This window comes from Parus major, chromosome 15, assembly GCF_001522545.3.
Source record: "Parus major isolate Abel chromosome 15, Parus_major1.1, whole genome shotgun sequence".
NCBI classification, from domain to species: domain Eukaryota; kingdom Metazoa; phylum Chordata; class Aves; order Passeriformes; family Paridae; genus Parus; species Parus major.
The window spans coordinates 6,613,311-6,631,716 of NC_031784.1; the positions used below are offsets into that span (position 1 = coordinate 6,613,311).

At 44.0% G+C, this 18,406-nt stretch overlaps 1 protein-coding gene across 14 annotated transcripts in view; it reads left to right on the top strand.

The window, feature by feature from the left end:
• The window catches only part of FBRSL1 (fibrosin like 1), a 367,873-nt gene that overhangs the window by 264,515 nt on the left and 84,952 nt on the right, over window positions 1-18,406 (top strand). For 12 of the 14 annotated variants that reach the window (XM_033518104.1, XM_033518111.1, XM_019008372.2 and 9 more), the window contains one exon: window positions 7,665-7,718. The exons of the other annotated variants lie outside the window; for them this stretch is intronic. In XM_033518104.1, coding sequence (XP_033373995.1) covers window positions 7,665-7,718 — 54 coding nt within the window. The remainder of the gene's footprint in view (window positions 1-7,664; window positions 7,719-18,406) is intronic. 14 annotated transcript variants of the gene reach the window in all.

Here is an 18,406-nt window from a genome sequence, read left to right on the forward strand (position 1 = left end):
TGAAGCTGTGCCTTCCCCGGGGGCAGCGCGGGTGCCCCGGCGGACACGGCTGCTCCCAGCCGCGGGTGGCCGTGCCCGCCCCGCAGCGCGGCTCCTCTCCAGCGGCACATCCCGGCTTGGCTCTGCCGGCTCTCGCCGGCTGCCTGCCGCTGGAGCCGGCCGCCGGATGAGGCCGGTGTTGGTCTGGGATTTCTGGCTGTTGAAAACGGTAACAAACTCAAAAAAAATCCGTGCCCGGCGGTTTAACCCCTTCGGCGCGGCCACAGCCCCTCTACGCTCACAAGGAATAGCAAGTCTTAAAATGGTCGTCGTGGATTTTTTTTTTATTTTTTTTTTTTTTTTCCGTGTGTCTTTTGGGCAGAGGGATCACCGGCGCTGGCGGGCCGGGCAGGTTGTGCGGGCCAGGCTGGATCGCGGGGTGCGGGGCTGCCGGGCTCTGCTCCCCTCCCCGCGCCTGCTGCGGGGCCCCTCTGCTTAGCCTGAATGAAAAATTTAATCCAATTAAGAAATTAAACCTTGTGTGTTTAAAGTGACAAATTTGAAAAGGGGAGGGGGAGGCGAAATAAGATTTCCAGGTCACTGGTTAACTAAAGATGGTTTGGAAAAAGAGCTCGGGAATAAGGTGAGGGCAGAGGGAAGGAAAGAAGGACCTTTTTAAATGGCAAAGGCTTGTGTGTCTCTCTGGAATTTAAACTCGTTTTTAGGCTTGTAAAATCTTCTTGAAGTTGTGCATTTATCTCAGGAGGCTGCTTGCCAGCTAATCTTCTCAAGGCATGTCCTGATTTTTTGTAACACTACAGTATCTGAGGTCCTTTTAACCTAATTTTGTAACAAAGATAATTTCTTGTTATGTAAGTTGCTGTTCTGAATGATTGCTTTGGGTCTTGGAGAGCGTCCTTAACTGGTCTCCCCTGTGCCACAGAAACTGGAATTATTTACTCCGTTATCAATTCTTGAAAGAAAGCCTTGCTCAACTGGAAAAGGCTGCCAAGGTATTACAGGAAAATAGAGTCTTCCCATTCTTCTTTCTGGAGAGTTAAATCTCTGGTCATCCCTGATCAGAATTTACTTCAGAGGTTTATGTTTATGTATAAATCCGATTTTCCCCACATACAGACTTACAAGGGTGAGCTGCTTGAATTATACACACAGCATTAACTTCCTACAAGTGGCAGGCTCCTAATGCTCTCTTCAAGAATTTTCTTCTTTGCTGACAGCAGTTCCCTAAAACTGCCCTGTGCTAAAGCCAGAAGGCACCAGCTTCAGGTGTCTGATTTTCTTTTCCAGTGGAGATGAATGCTGTAAGACAAGGCAGGCAGTGTTTTATTTAGCTGGATACCAAGTTTTCATTGGTATACAGTGGGTTTTTTTTTTAATTTTATTTTGTTTGGAAGGTGGGCTATTCTGAGTGAAACCTTAAGCCTTGTTTATCTGAGAGGGGCAGTCTGTTCTCATAAACAAACGAAGGAGCGAAATATATCCCAGTGTTATTCTATCAGGACATGCAGTCATCTGCTGGACCTTGTGGCCTGGGCTGGCTAAATCAAATAGCAGTGTCACACGTAGCTCTGGTATTTTGGAGTTAAAAAGGGGATTGGAGTATGTCTCGAGTTCCAGTGACAAACTAGAGATATTTAGCAGCAGTTGATAATTATTTTCCTCTGATTTTCAAGAATGTGCAATCTGGAAGTGTTAACTTTGAGCAAGGGATATAAATATTAGTGGTTGCTGCTGTTGCTTTTTAAAGTAAAACCTGGTAGGATGTTTAGTGGTGATATGTTGGCAGAAGTGGCAGTGAAAAGGGCTGCATTCTTCAGCTGGCTGGTCTGTGCTGTATGGGACTTTTGGAAAACACAGATGTGTATGTCATTTTGTGCCTTAATTTTTTTTTTTCTTTTCTTTTTTCTTTTTATTCCTTGACTCCCAGCTTCCCTGTGTTGAATGACCCACAATATTTAGGTCTTGTAGTGTTTGGATACATTAGAATATGAAGCAGTCTTTTAAAATCCATTACAGATTTATTAAAATAAAACTATTTGTAGCATCAGAATAGGAAATGTAAGATGGTTAATTTTAATGACTTTATAAGTTTGCAAGATCTGAGTTCAGGCAGGTATAAGAACGTGTTACTCCTTGCTTAAAAGCATGTTTGAGCAAAGATTGACATCGTGCACCAGAAATGGAAATTTTAGGGTCTCCTGAAAGTCTTTTTTTATCCTTCTGAATAAAGATGGAAATTCTAAAGTAGGTAAAGAAACATATGGTTTTACCAGAAATTATTTCCTAGACTGATCAATTACTAGGAGATGTAATGAGAAATATACTCCTTAGGGGGAGGAAGGAGGGATTGCCATTACATAATATCCTTTGGGAGAATTTCTGTATCACATAATGAGGTTGATGATGGAGCATTTGGGGAAAATGCCTATGGATAGGAATTTGTTCTTCAGATTTCCATCAGGAAAACATATTACTAGGAAACAGGCTTGTTAGAAGTAGTACTGATATGTTAGGTGGGTGCTTTGCTTCTATACACATTTCTTTTGTTCTCATAACTACTGTGTAAGAGATTAGGTAACTGTAAGATTGAAACATCCGCAGAACAAGAGATGCCAGTGAATAATTTCCTCATTTACTTAACACCAAGGGTAAACCATTAAGGGCTTATGTTCTCTTCTAGGCTTCGTTGAATTATTTCTGTTTATCTATTGAAAATAGGTCCTAAGGAGAAGTAAATCGCTAGCCTTAATGGGGTAAACTCAGAATTGCCTTACCCTCATGCTGTTGCAAATGAAATATGTAGAAACCTATGTAGGTGATGTGTGGATTCAGCAAAACTTGATAGTTGGACACATATTTTCTGAGTCCATATGATATCCTAAGGATCACCTTGGAGTTGTCTTTCAGATGGAAAAGCAAGTGCTTATTAAAAGTTACTTAAATAGGGTTTTACTCTTTTAGTAGCAGTTGCCTTAAGGAGGTAAATAATCCATTTCCACACACCTGCCCTTGAGCTCTGTTGATGCTCGGAGTCCAGGGAGAGGTGAGGCTCCAGGAGCCACGGCCTGGCCCAGAGGTGTTAAAACCAACAGAGGAAAAGGTGAACAACCTTAACACCTCTGTCACTGCTGGGGAATTTGCCTAATTTGAGCTGCTCATTTAAAACCTCGAGTGCTGGTGATTTTAGCAGTGTTTCAGATGGCTCAGCCAGCTTGCGTCCCTGGAGTTGCAAATGCATTCCAGCTCGGCGGCTTCCTCTGACACTGGGGTTGTGGGGGCGCAGTGACCCCTGACGGTGTCGGGGGTCGGTCCCGGGTGGGCACAGCCCGGGTGGGCACAGCCCGGGCGGGATTTGGGGATTCGGGGCGGAATTTGGGGGTTCGGGTGCGGGGCCGGAGCGCTCGGGCTGAGCGCGCTCGGAGCGCGGCGTGCGCCACCGTGTGGCTGCGGGTGCGCACTGCGCCAGGTGCGCCCCCAGCACCGCCCCGGCCGCGGGGGCTGCCCCAGCTCGGGACACCGGCACTTGTGTGTCACTTAGGTGTCCTGAGCCACCAGATCCTGCCCCAGCTCGGGACACCGGCACTTGTGTGTCACTTAGGTGTCCTGAGCCACCAGATCCTGCCCCAGCTCGGGACACCGGCACTTGTGTGTCACTTAGGTGTCCTGAGCCACCAGATCCTGCCCCAGCTCGGGACACCGGCACTTGTGTGTCACTTAGGTGTCCTGAGCCACCAGATCCTGCCCCAGCTCGGGACACCGGCACTTGTGTGTCACTTAGGTGTCCTGAGCCACCAGATCCTGCCCCAGCTCGGGACACCGGCACTTGTGTGTCACTTAGGTGTCCTGAGCTGCCCCAGCTTGGGGCAGTGTCACTTACTTGTCCTCAGCCATGAGATCCTTGTCCATGGAAGCACAAACCACAGTGCTGGCTGCTCACTGCTGACGGGTGTCTTACTGTCCAGGTTTGTGTCAGGGCTTGGCTTTCCCAAAATTAGGAACATGGTGCTGGATTTAAGCGCTGAGAGTTTGCATGAAGGAATTAGTGACTTTTCTGCACGGTGTAGGAGCTGTTTCTGCACCATTGCCATCAAGGAAATGGAAGTGTGAGTGATACCAGTGTCAGGACTTGATTGCAAGTGGTGATTTTCCTTGCTGCCCTGTCCTGTTACCTGCCAGCCAGGGCTTCACAGACAGGGACCCCTGCATTACCAATCTCAGAGACACAGGTAGTGACAGCATCTCTCAAGGCAGCTAATGTAATTTTGAGCACAACCTGTGATGGATTGTTCTTGGAAACTTCAACTAGAATGGTGCTGTTGACATGGATGTAGAAAAATAGGTTCTTGAAAACACCCATTTGTATCTTATAGGGCTGCACGGAAAGGGTTAAAAATAAATGCGTTCTTTAATCCTGTAAAAATAAACATTATTTTCTGGTGGGTGGCATGAGGAGAGCTGGAGTTTACACTATGCCAGCATTTCAAGGTGGCTGTTTATGTTGTTACCAAAGATATTTCTAGCTTGCTTATAAAATGAGGTTTTTTAAAAAAATTTGCTTTTATTTTGCAAGTATTCAGTCTAGCTTATGTTCTTGTGGAAAAATTGTTACAGATAAATTTCTGTAGAAGCTAGCTGCAAGATTTTTAATATTGAGTTGAAGCAGTCTGGGTACATTGTTTGCCATAATGTTTCTGTGGGGGGTAAAAAACATCTGTACATGAATGCTGTTCCTGCAGTAACTGCTATTCCAGAGGAGAATCGGGGACAATAATGGATATAAATCTGAGGGTTTTTTTTTTTCCTGGAGGAATCAACAATAAAAAGTGTTTAGGCTATTAAGATACCTGCAAGAATATCCTCACTCTAGAGCTGTCGGTTATAAAGTTATAGTGTATTCTGCCTTCAAAATGGTTGGAAATCCATCATAAATATCTCTTTCCCACATCCCCTCTATCTCCCTGGATGATTGGCTTTCTAGCAAAGCCTTCCGTAGAGGGTGTACTGTAATCCTTTTACGTTACTCCTTCAGTGCAGATTACGCAGCAAGAAATAATTAGGAGATTAATTTTCACCTGTCACTGCCAATAATAGATAACCTTGATACAGTGACAGGGCGAGGAATTTGGGGAGAGCAGGAAAGCGTTTAACCCTGTAGCGATTGCTGCAGGGACCAGGCAGAAAATGGTTGCCAGAACATGACCTCCCTGCTCGCTGTCACGGGAAGGCAGAGGCGCGTGAGGCTTTCAGCTCTCCCGTGGACGCTTTGCCTTTATCCGCGAACGTGCGCTGCAAAATTCGCTCTGTGCCGCAACGGTGCCACACGCGCCTCGTGCTAATCAGCCCCGAGCAGCCGTCGGAGACCTTTGTAGCTTAGTCTTTTAATTCAAATGCAGTTCTGTTGCTTTTCATGATTTCAATTCCCAATCTGACTGGTATTCCTAGGCTGCGAGGGAAAGGAGCAAACTAATGAAGATGGCTTCATTAGGCAGAGCGTGGTTTAGCCCTTGCTTCTCTCCAACAAAAGCAGCTGAAAAAACATCCCAGAAGTAACTGGGCTTTTGGTCTTCAGAGAAAGCAGAGCTGAGGTGTTTCTGCTCCCTTTCAAAATTAATTACTAGCTCTCATCAGGTGAGCTTAAAATGCAGCCTGTGCTCTAAGGCACTGAAGGTAAATGGGAAGGGAAAAAAAAGCCACTCTCCCCACACACACAACACACACACTGGCTTCTTTTTTATTTTTTCTCTCTTTTGTGCTTAAGTTTACAATCTGTTGAAAATGTAATGGGAAACCAGCCTACAGAAAATGCCATTATTCATATCATCGTGAGCTCATTTATTTTATCTGCAATAGTAATGATAAGACAGACTGCTTGGCAATGCTGATAAGCTGAGAAATATCTTAGAGCTATTTGTAAAAGTTAAAGCAGATCTTGGTACTGAGAGATAGGGAAACTGATGAGCCTTTGGGCAATCTGCAGAGCTGAAAGCTAATAAAGATTTTAATAGGAAGGCCTCATTAGGATTAGGAAGATCTATTATCTGCGATTTACACAACACAAACAGTGGGGCAACTTCAATTTTTGCTTCTTTGTTCATTAAATATTATTGCTGAATGTGAAGCCTTTTAACTCGGATCTCGATCTCTTCCTCTTCAAGGAGCCATCACCAGCTGATGGTTGAGAAAAAATAAAAGGGGCAGCTGATGTGGGGATGTGTTTGCCACACGGGAGCAATGCCAGCAAGCCCTCATAGTCAGGGACCAGTCGCTTGTTGGAGGTATAGAAATGAGGTTGTTTGCAGGTGCTGGGAAGCAGGCTTCTCCTTAGTGTCTTTTTTTCTGTTGTGAACAATATTTATAAACTTCGGGTCCTGAGCAGCATCTTTAGAAAGAAATAAACACATTGCTGTTGTGCTGGTTCTCTGGATGGTGACACTGAAATACTGCTGTGGGATAGCCTGGCCACCCAGCTCAGCCTGGTGGAGTGGCTCCTTCATTAATCGTGATCACCTCATGGATCTCTTCCAGTAGAGGAGCTGTCTCCAGTGCCACTGGGGTTGCTGTGGTAGGAGTAGGTGCCATGGGTGAACTGATCTTGTGGTAGTTACACACAGGACTGATTTTAGCACATGTGGATTCTTACCCATGTGATGTAGAAAAGCTCACTTCTTGAGGTTGTGCAAACACCTCATGGGCTCAGTTGCTTTAGTCCTCGTGTAACACAGTGTGTAAGGTTTTTTCAGCAGCTTACTTGCACATTAGTTTACCTGGGTTACAGATGCATTTAATATTTTTCTTGAGGACCATCCAGGCTTTTTTTTTTTTTGTGGTTCAGCTGAATTGTAAAGCAGGGGCAGAAGCTGTGCTAGAAAATTCTTTGGTTTGCATTTGAAGTCCAAAACATGTTGTAACCTCATTTTGCTAACCTGAAGGTGAAACCATTTCTACACACAGGTGATGAGATCTAATTGAACCTCTAATGCAGATCAAGGGCTTTGTTAGGTGATACCTGTGCTGGCTGTCAGAGGCCACACGTGTGACCACACTTGTGTTTGGGAGTTGTCTGTTTTCTTCCCTGTGTGGAGCACACATGTGTTACAAGAGTTTCAGCTTCCCATTTTTGTGGCACAGACCAGCTCCTCTGCTGCTGCTGGATCAAATAACCCCAGTGGTAACTACAGCAACATTGCTTCCATGGAAAAGTAATATTTGGAAAGCATGTTCTTGTATCTTCACAGCACCAGAAGCCACAGAGAAGTCTCTTCTAGACTATAGTTTGAGTTCTGCTGGTTCAAACCAGTGCTTCCATTGGGCCTCCAGAGAGCAGTGCAAAGATAGATTGAACTCCAAGTATTCCATCCTCAACGTGCTTAAGGAGCTCAGAGCAGCTGGAGCTGTAATCCCCTCCCCTGTGCCAGCAGCAGTGTGGAGACAGATGGGCAGGGCTGGGAGCACCTCCTGCCCAGGACTAGAATAAGTGTCTGGCAGTGGTTGGTGTCAGTCTGTCGCACCTTTGTAACCACTCCCAGGTTCTGTCAGCGAAGCAGCGCGGCCTCCGAAGGAAGTAGCGCTGTTTGCACCTAACGTGTTGCTCCAGCAGGGCTGCCATTTGAGACGTTTCTAATATTTATGTTTGATATGAATGAAACTTTTTGTTTTGTCTGTAGACCGCAACGGAACTGGAGCTGACTCGTATCAGGAGTGCCTTGATAACAAGCAAGGTATGAGATCAAGTCTCTCCAACATGGGCACTTGGGACTGATTTAGCTTGATTTCTTGCAGCTGAATTGGTTGCTGTCTCTGTCTCTCTCACTCTGTCTCCCTTTTTTTTCCCCCTTTTTTTTTCTCCCCCACTGTCTCCAAGCCAATTCACTGTTAACAGTTCCATGTCAGCTAACCTGTTAGCTCAGGGTCTCATTGCACATTTGTGATAAATCTTGTTTCTAGCACCCCAAACGCTCACCTATTAATGGAGGAAGTGGGAAGATTGTAAAACAGAAGTAGCATGTGCACTTGCTTGCAGCTGTCTTCTTCCTCAAGGTTTAGTTGCAGAGCCAAGCAGAAAAATATTAAAGTTGAGCTAAGCAAAGGCATGTGCTAGGCTGGGTTACCTTAACACCAGACACTCTGTTAAAATTGGTGTGCTGAAATGCTGCCTCAGACTTGTCCAGCCTGCTGTCTTCTGCCATGCTGAAGTTGGTAAGAGCTGGAAACATCTCTTGTGACTTACAAGAGAGTGATGACAGTAAAGGAGGAATCTGCTATCCTTTTGCTGGAAACAAGAGTCGCATCAGTAAAAACAAAAATTGTAAAAAGTACCTCAGAAACAGGACTTCAAATGGCAAAATCATGGATGCTGTATTTAGGAAAAGGGTTGGTGTGTTGTGTTCTCTTCAGATACCCTCTCTGAGAGCTGCAGTCAGAAGTGCCACTCCATCGCTGTAGCCATGTAGTAAGTGTTGAACCTTCTGGTAATCAGGGAGCATAAGCACCCTTCAGTCCAGAATATCATTCGTTATAAGCCGCAGTGAAGAGATAAGAGGAAATGCTTATCCTAACCAGGTTATAGGCATCAATTACAGGTCAACTTTTACCCTGCTGTTGACCCAGATCTGTGACAGTAGCTGGAATGATCATTTCCTGAAATTCTGATCCTTCTTGCGTAATTTTCTAAAGTAGGACCAAGAAACAGAAAAAAACCTGTCCCAATTTTGGTGCTTGGTTGGGTTTAATTTTCCACAGGTGTCTCTGCTTTCAGTATCCATCAATCAGTGTTACATGTGCTTTAAGTCAAAGCTGCCATGAGTTACATCTCCCCTTGCTTGTTGTTGGGTTTGGGATGGGATTATTTGGGGGGCGGGGGTTGGGATTTTTTGCTTGTTTTATTTCCTCCTCTCAAAAAAAACTAAAAAAAAAACAGGTACACTGTTTCTTTAGAGGCCTTTATGGTCATCTTATTTTTCACTATTTTTCTCTACTGACTGTAGAAAATACCTAATTATTGCTAAGCTTTCATTTCAGAAGTTACAACTGGAAGACTAATGTGGAAGAACTGTAATCAATAATGGCAATTCTTATTAGATTAAGTTTAAAAGTCCTGTAGACAAGTGTAATTCAGGATGCTCCTTTGATAGATAATTTGTTCTTAGGAAGAACAGTTTTCTCCAGTAACATTTTTCTCGTTGGCTGGGGGAGGCTGATCCACTTGTCATTTTGTAGAAAGCAATCAAGTTTCAGATTTAAAGAAAAATGAGTATTCTCATTTTTGGAAACTAATTGCAGTCCCTTTGATGTGCCAGTTACCCTGATTTATCTGACAGGTGGTATTAAACGGCGTTATATCCATTACTTTCATTTGTCTGTTAATACTCCAGATTTTTCTTGCAGTGTGATAGGTTTCTTTGGCTTCATTGTTAACACATGAGCAAACTGTATCATTAGAAGTACTTTCAATCCAGTAGGAATTGGATCTGGTTTGGGTAATTTACCATGTCCATGCTGCATCATCATGCATAAAGCAACAACCTTTAAGAATGCAGAGGTTTAAAGGAAAAAGTATACACAGTAACTCGTAGTCAGTCTCTTACTGACTCTTTTATATTTTGTGAGCATGCCTTAGAGTTGAATCCACCATTTGCAACAATTTACAGAATATAAAATACATAGCTGACAGTGGACCCATAATTTTGGTTGTTTCTGTTACGTTCAAAACAAAACACCACCAAAGGCTGAAAGTAGCAGTGGCTTTTTAAAAGTATTAAATCATCAAGCGATGTGAAATGCTATTGCTATGGATTCCTTTTATAACAGCATGCTTGTCTCCTGGAAATTATGCTATAATGAGGTTTGGTTTATATATTTTACCCCTCTCCTCATTAAAGTGCTATCTCTCGGAAGAAGCGCTTTGTGTTTTGAAATACTGCGCGGTTAAAACGAAGGCAGGTTTATAACGATTTAATGTACTTGGGAGCCAAGGTTTTGCAGCTTTATGGCAAAGATGTTTTAACAAAGGGCTTTATGGTAAGGGTGTGCTGTATTTTAGTCAGGCAGTTGCTCAGGGGAAAATTTTCAGTGTGAGCATGTCACAGCAGCAAGGAGAAATTCAGAGCGAAACAGGCCTCCGAGATCCAGTCTCCAGCTTGGCTGGTATTAAGGCTTAATTCTATGCAGTTTCAAGCCCTGATTTTTCTTTATTTCTTTCACCTCATCACTAAAGGGAGACAAAGCCTTGTGCCATATCATGTAACATCACAAGCAGGCCATTTATGCTTGGCATTTTTGTGCTCCAAGGTAGGGTGCAGGAGGGTGTGCTGGCAACAGCCACGGGTAGGATTGTTACACTCTCTCAGAATGGAGCTTGCTTTTTTTCAGCTTTATAACTCCAATATTCAGTATTAAAATTGCACCCTAAAAGCAAGGCATTTTCTGAGTGTTTGTGGTTTGTAAGTAGAGAGGACAGCAGTTCAGAGCAGTTGCCCATCCACCGCAGCAGAAGACGTGTCCTGGATCTGCCTGTTTCTCTGGGATACACTTAATATCCCATGGTTTCCTGAGAGCCAGAGGGTTCTGCCATGGAAAACAGGTATAAAATTGCTACCAGACATAGTTGTTTCTGGATCTTCTCAATAGGAACTCACTGTTATTGTTAATAAAACAGTGCTGGTGTAGAGGTTTAGGCAATGAAAAGCCCTTAGTGAGGGCCCTGGTGACAGCCAGGAGACATCACCTCTCATCCTTGAAATAGCGTGTAGAGAAATTGAGGCTGATTCCAAGTGTTTCATGGTATCATCTGTAGCACCTTCTCTTATTCATAGAAAATGGTGTTTCACTTTGCTTGAGCAGTCTTCTCTGTGTCTCCATGCCCTCAGGTGGGCTGGTAATGGATATTTTGCCTACTGGGCTCCAGCTTTCCCAGCAGAGCTCCAGGATTCCTACTGGAGGAACTCAGTGCCTTTCACTTTTACAACTTCTCCTGAGGAGTTTTTCCCCACAGATGAATTAGCTGGTATTTTTCCAAGAAGAACATGGCTTCATCTTTTTTGTGGCACTGTTAACTCTTTCTGTTTTTCTTCAGCTACGTTACACCACTTCCTGACTTCAGTGTTCCTTGCTGCTGGTTGATTTTGTTAGCTCACTGATTTTTGTTACCTCAAGAGGGAGGATGAATGTAATTTGGAGCAGTGTTTGGGGGAACATCCAGGAAGAAGGATGGTTTACCTTGACAGGGATCAGAATGTGTCTGCAGTGGAGCCAATAGCACCTCTGAGGTGATGGAGAACCGAGTGCTCCTGCCCTGGGTTTGTGCTGTGAGTGGATCCCAGCTGGGCTGCTGAGCACAGATAGGATGCCTGTAGCATCAGGCTTGATTTTGAGGTAGTGGCCATAAACCAAAGACTTTTTCATCCTGTTTGCAGTCCCCTGGGCTGTGCAGTCCCAGTGTGTGTCATCTTCTATTAGTCTCGATGCAACCAATGACCTTGTTTGTGTGAGCACATTAAGCACAACATTAATGGCTAATTTGACTACTTTGGATTCAGACAGGCTGCAATCAATCACCTGAGCTCTCCTGACAGCAAATATGCTTGGATGGGATTAAGGAGAAAGGGTAAAATGCTTGCTTGGGCCAAAACTCTAGGAAATTGGAAAATTGCATGTGAGCCTGTGTAGCTGATGTAACTGTAGCACTTGGTGGAAACTTGTTCTTCACTGGAAAAAAAAGCTGCAAAAGTGAGAAATGTGTGGTCTTCATAGAGGTTTGTTCAGCCTTCTTCCTGCCTGTCAAATACTGGCATGGTAAATGAGACCACCATGATACAGAGGCATCTTTTAGAAGATGTTATTGGGATAAGTTTAACCTCTTTGAGTTTTTGGATCCCTTTTGATCCCCAGCAGGATGGCAAAGATTAATTATGAAGCAGATAAATAAAAATGGCAGACTGGCATATAGCTGGACTGGAAAGTACAGTCAAAATAGTTCTGTCACTGAAGATGTTATTTCCATTAAGTGTTTTGAGATTTAATATTGATTTCAGTGAAATTACCCTTGAAAACAGATTTCCTCCAAACCTTTATTTTTATATATTTGTTTTGGAGCTATTTTTGGAGGCAGAAAAATGAAACTCCAGCTTCAAACAGTTTTTATGTTTTGAAATTGGCTTTTTTCACCGTATGAACAATTTTTAAAATATTATTTTTATTTGTATTCCAGTCATGCCTGTGCATACTAGTTATGGGCTAAATGTCATTTTGCCAACCACAACGCAGACTGGGGGGGATCAGTTTCTGCCTGAGAATGCTTTGGGTGTGTATTTCTGATGGGTTGCATTGATTGCCAGTGCCTATTTGAGGAAAAACCCAGCAACATTCTCTTTTTACAATATGTTGTCTGCCTTTTTGTTTAAAGAATTATAAATAAATCAGCAGATTTTCCACAAAAACACATATGCTTTCTTCCTGATGAGCACAATGATGCACCAAGAATCCTTGCAAGAGGCCTTCAGTCTCCTTCAAGTAGAGGATAGGGTTGAAACTAAAATTTTAAGTAACTCCCTTAAAAAGGATGCTGGTGGAGCCTTCTTAGCAGAAGAATTGCCATTTTCTGAGTAATTTTTTTTTTTTTTTGCCAGCATGGGAACAAAGAAAGAAAGAAAGGAGGAGGCAGAATAAAAGCCTGTGTGAGTGTACATACAGAGGCTGCAGCTCTCTAGACTGGTAATGGTATCTGGAAAGGGTCCAGGCTGTTGTAAATATGAACTTTTGTCAATATTCCCCAAGCTTCTTTGGACTCTAGGGTGGGCTTTATTAGCTGAAGGTCACACCATTGTGCTGTGTCCCTCTCCTGAGACCTCTGATACCTTCCTGAAAGGACAGCCCATTATCCCTGGGCTTAGAAGCCAGCTTTCTCTTCAGTGGTGCTGAAGCTGATAAGCTTAAGAGGCATATTTCATCCCCCCACCGCTGCTTTCAGGAAACAAACAGTGTTTATCATTCCTGATTAATTCCAGTTGAACAAAAAAATAAAATAGAAGGCATGTTTGTGTGCACACGTGCACGGGGACACAGCTGAATTTTTTTTTGAGGCTGTTCTTGTGTAAGGTCAGCTCACGGCACTGGCCACAGGCAGCAGTGTCTGGAGCTGGAGATTTGCTTTTCCTGGGTGCTGTGTCCAAAGATGGATTTAGTTAGAGGATCCTGGACAGCAATCAGTGTGAGGAGAAAGGGGTGGAAACAGGGATGGGGTAGCAGCAGCCTGAGCATCAAGGTTGGAATTGATTTGTGGCAATTAAGCATTAAGGTCTGCAAGAGCAGGCCCACCTGCTGGGAGATTGGCTTTCCATCACCTGGGGAAGATGAATGGCCCCAGAAGAAAAAGGGGCAGGGATTTTGTACTCAGCTACCTGAAAAGAATCACAAAACCACCATATCTCGCTTCGGGATCTTGCAGCCCTCTTTATCATAGCTAAATGCCTTTGCTGGGAGTTGTATGCAAGCAGGTTGGCAGATAAAAATGCTAGTTGCTGCTGCTTTTTCTCCACTCCTCTCTTTGGCTCTGGCTTGAAGTCTGCTTGGAGGTGTCTTACTGACTTTCTTGTTAGTCCTCTATCAACAGGACTGGGTTCCCTACATGGCTCTCAGTTTCTTAGGGTTATTTTTTTCCCCTTGTACAGATATGCAGAGTGTGGAATTAATAACAATGAGTAACACATACAACAAATAACATACTGTCCCTCTGTGCTGATGCAGCATGTAAAGCACCCAGGTGGCGTGTCCCAGTGGCCAGGTCACCCACTCGTGCTGTGTGCTCCTCCAGCATGCCCTTGATGGGCAGGACACCTCAGCTGGCTGTACATCTCGAGGTTTTTGAGTGGAAAATGAGAGTACTGGCACTGTCCACAGTCCTGTTCGTTTGGATGAGTGTGTAACTGCAGCCCAAGTCAGGTATTTTGGTCACAGCCCAAGTTGGGTCACAGATCATCTAATGTATGTTGCATCAGATTTTTATTTCACTTCCAGCATGGGCTGTGTTTAAACCAGATTCTCTGTACTGAGTTTACAACTGGCTTAATTTCCTTTGCCAGAACAGAGATGGAACAAAATTAAAAAACAATTTTGCAAAGCTATATTTACTTTTTACCAGTGAGGACCATATTTAAAGATGGATTTTGGTACTGTGGCTCCAGTGCTAATGTAAACAGGGTCTGATGGGAAAGGCTGTAAAATAATAGGGCTGTTGGTCATGTTTGGGGAAAAAGAAATTTCCATAGTACATTTCAAACTGCAGTAGCTCTGAAGGTTTGGCTGGCCAAACCCAACTAGCATTTCTGATTTAAAATTGCTGCAGTAGGATGCAGTGGACTGGTGGGCCACTAGTAGCATTTTTTCTAAGATAAACTACACAAGCCTTTGTGAATTGGGGCACTTACTTTTGTGAATTGGGTTAAACTTGTCATTCTTTACGTGAAATAGAATACACTTAGGTTTTAGAGGAGAATCTCCTAAGATATACTGCAGACTCCTTTCTAAGGACAAAGTAGATTTGAGGAAGATAATTATTTAGTAATCTTAGTGAAAGCTGCATACATGGTTCTTTCTCCAGATGGGTTAACATCGTGGAAAGATTTTTATCAGTCCAGTCGTGCACCACAGACTGCAGTAGCATATGTACTTGCTTGGACCCCAAGTTTAGTGATAAGTGAAATGTTAATATGTGCTTGGCAGAGCAAGCTCTTAATTTCCCTTAAAATGGAGGGGGCAGAAATGATCTCATCGGACAAGATGTCTTTGGGCTACTGCCCACTGTTAGGTATGTCCTAGACAGGGTTTATTTACTTGGTGTGGGCAGATTATTTCCCTTTCCCTCCCTAAATCTGGTCTGCAGTAACTGTTAGCAAAAGAGCTTTCCACCTCCTGTATTGCAGGAAGCATTTGAGCTCTTGTTGAAATATGAATCTCCCTTCCTTTATTAAAATTAAGAACCACTTTCTCACATGGCAAAGTGATAATAAAGACTGAAATTGGATCTATAACTTCATGAAAAGAAAAAGAATTTTTTTAAAGACAAATCATGCATGGTAATACCTTCATTGTTCTCTCGCTGTGTTCTTTGTATTGCTTAACTCCCTTCGAACAAAGAACCCATAACTGGAATTGTAAAAATAATCCAGGCATTTAAGTCAAAACTCAAAAGGCCCTTGGGAATCTCACGCAAAGGTGTGCCCTTGAAATGGTGGTTTATGAATTGTCTGAACAGGTTTGAACATCCTGGCCCTGAGGAAATCTATGGGAATTTTGCTGCTGACTTCAGCGGGGTCAGGATTCCACACTTGGCGCTTTGTACGCACTGCCGGGCATTGAGCAGAGCCGTCTTTCAGCCTTTGAGAAAGTCTGACTCCCTCCTCACAGGCAGGCGGGAGATTTTCTACTTGGTTGCACTTGTGAATTCTAGTTAAGGGAATTGCTTTTGGTCCCTCCATCTTTGTCACTTACTTAAACAAACATGCAAACTGGAAACATGCACTTGCTCGAGTTTCAGCAGCGAGTGCCTCCTCAAGACTCTTGTTACTGATCTAGAACTTGGATTGGGAAAGTGGCTTTAAGATGAGGTTCAGTCATGCTTAAGTGAAACCAATTGGGCAGAGAGATGAGAAATTTTATTCTTACTTGCCATTCAGATGTCTGAACCCAGCTAGTTTAAAGTATGAAGGTTCAGTCCCTGAACTTGAGCACAGATCAGTAGGGAGGTTGTAAATTGAAGCAATGAGTATTTCTTTAGCAGTTTATTGCAAAATAATGGGGTTTTGAAAATACAGGTCTATCCAGGGTCAAAGTCACTGGGAAAGAAAGGTACTTCAATAAACAATGAGGGAATTAGTCTGAAATTTGCATGCAGACTCAGATAACCAGGGCCCTTTAAAACCCACTTGAACGTAGATTGAGGAGGAGGCAGAGCCACAGGACCTCGCCCAGCCCCTCCCATTTCAGTAACTCTGGTCAGATGTCTCATCCCTCCAGGGTATTTGAGCAAATCAGTGGTTTGTCTGGCTCTGATTGTTGTGAACATGGACATTATCTTCCTCTGTCATGTCACAGTCCAGGGAGAGGAGGGTGAGTTACCAGAGTTGGAGGGAATTTCCTTGTGTCCCCTGTCTTCCCCACTCATGGTGCAGTGGCCAGTGACATCATCTGTTGCTTAAGAACTGCTGTTGATGAAATGGGCTCTGTATTTAATGAAAAACAAAACCCAAAGAAACCATATTCCCCAGAAACATGGTCTAGGGTGCCAAGAAAATCGGCACACTTTAGTTGCCTCATCCTAGTTCTCCATCAATAGGAAAAAGTTAAGGAATAATTACTAGAGAAAACTTCCTAAGCTTTCAGCAGAGCAGACTGTTGTTCATGCAGAGTAACCCCACAAAGCTCAACAACCTGGTTTATAGCAAACTTGTTTTTAATTAGTGCTAGAAAGATTAGGTCTGAAATGTGAGCTGTGTGTCACTCGTGTTGCTCTCAGTAGTTGGGAAGCTACATCCCAGGTATATCACAAGAGCTTATTTAGACTTCCCTGCCACCCAGGATCTCAGAAATGTTGCAGTGGCAGAAAGATTGGCTGTGACTTTTCCATGTTTAGCTGTAATGGAACGTGAAAAAGCTTGAAAATTTCTTGAAGTTGCCTGGAGAGGCCTGGGTGTTGTGTCAGCTGGAGTATTTTGGTTGAAAGCTGCTCAAGAGAGGGACATTTCTTAGAATAGTTTGCAATAAGTAACAATCACACCCCAGTATGGACAATTAGAGAACATTAGAAGTAAATGGTTAATTTTTCCCTACTTTTCTTGCCCAAAAAAGAATGTGTTGTTCTCACTTAGCTGCATCTTGAGGGCTTTCCTTAATGATCCATCTCCTTCTGTCCAGTATGGAAAGAAAAACAAAAGAGTTGGAGACCTTCCTTTGTCTCCATGTGATTTTAATCTCATTCATTCATTCCTAATCATTTTGAAGGATTATAAAAGCAAAACCTGTTAAATCTTGGTTCTTACTTCTTTTCTTTCTCTCCCAAACATCACCATTTGTTCTGTTATCATGTTGCATTTCTTTACCCATGAATCAGCTGCCTTTTTATTTTTGCTCTCTATAACAAAAGTCGGGCGGGGAGGGAGGGAGGGGGCGATGGGAGCGCTGCTTCCTTTGATTCGTTCGATGCACAAGTGTTCCTTGGCCTTTCATACCCAGGAGTGGATGCGGCTCTTGAACAAATTGGACCTACTTGTTTGCTGGCCTAGGCCATCTTGTTATCCAGCCAGCTGTGTTTTGATCTTGGAGGGCCATTTGAAGATTAAATTGAGACATCTTTTGTTACTATTAAGTGCAGTAATTAAATCAGCTCAGTGTTATTTAAGTGTGGAAAATGTCGCTTTGCTGGCCCATGGGTGTCTGAAGTTGCCATTAGACAGCTGTGTTGCTTCCAGTGCTAATGATGAAGAGGTAGGAGAAAAGAGCCAAGTGCTCTCTAAATAATTTTCAACTCTTTCTGGGTTATGCTGGATCCCCTCCCCACCTTTTTGTGTGATGTTTCTTCTCCATCTCTCCTCAATTCATGAAGAACAAGGTTTTTGAGAGGGAACTCGAGCTTTGTCGGGCGGAGAGCTGGCAGCGAGTGCCCAGTCCTGAGCGGAGGGGTGGAATGGTGCAGGTGAAACATGCTGAGTTCTCTGGATGGCAGCTCCTGCCCCATCTCTGACTTTGCAGTTGTTGGCTCTGTGAACAGCAGAGGCTGACCTAGCAGGGTGGATCTAATAAATGAGCATAGTTGGCTGCCTCCCCTCCTTCCTCTGTGGTGGGAGTCTGCCAGTCAGGTCAAGCACGGCGAGTACATTTGTTCCCTTGAGGGTCATTGTAATACAGTTTGCTGGTGCAGACTGGCCTGGCTGTGAAGTGGTGGCACCTGGGAGATGTGAACTCTGGCTCAGGCCAGGGCTGCTATCATTCAGAGGTCACCTGGGGCTTACTGGGGCAAGTCAGTTGCCCTTCCCCAGCCCCCTTTGCCTGCTGCTTGCTGAGCAGATCGCTTTGAGAGAAGTGGCTGGAGGTGATGATTGGCAGCAGGGAGCGGAGCAGACAGACGCTGGAAGAGAAAGTGAGATCCTCAGTGGGAAAGGCAGTTCTTCAGAGGTCGAGTATGTTTTAATGCTGGGTTAAGTTGCACAGCAGTATTGGCTCATTGCTACTGGCAGCACTGATCACTTGAGCGTTGCCTTTCCCTTCCCATGGTGCCCTTTAGAACCCTGTCTTACCTCCTGTGTGCAGCTGAACATTCTCCTTGCTGCTCCCGCAGTGAAACCCGGCAGCTCTCGCTCCTTAACAGAGGAGCAGCGGCCAGGCTCAGCCACAGCCCGTTCTGCTGCCTGTGCCCACC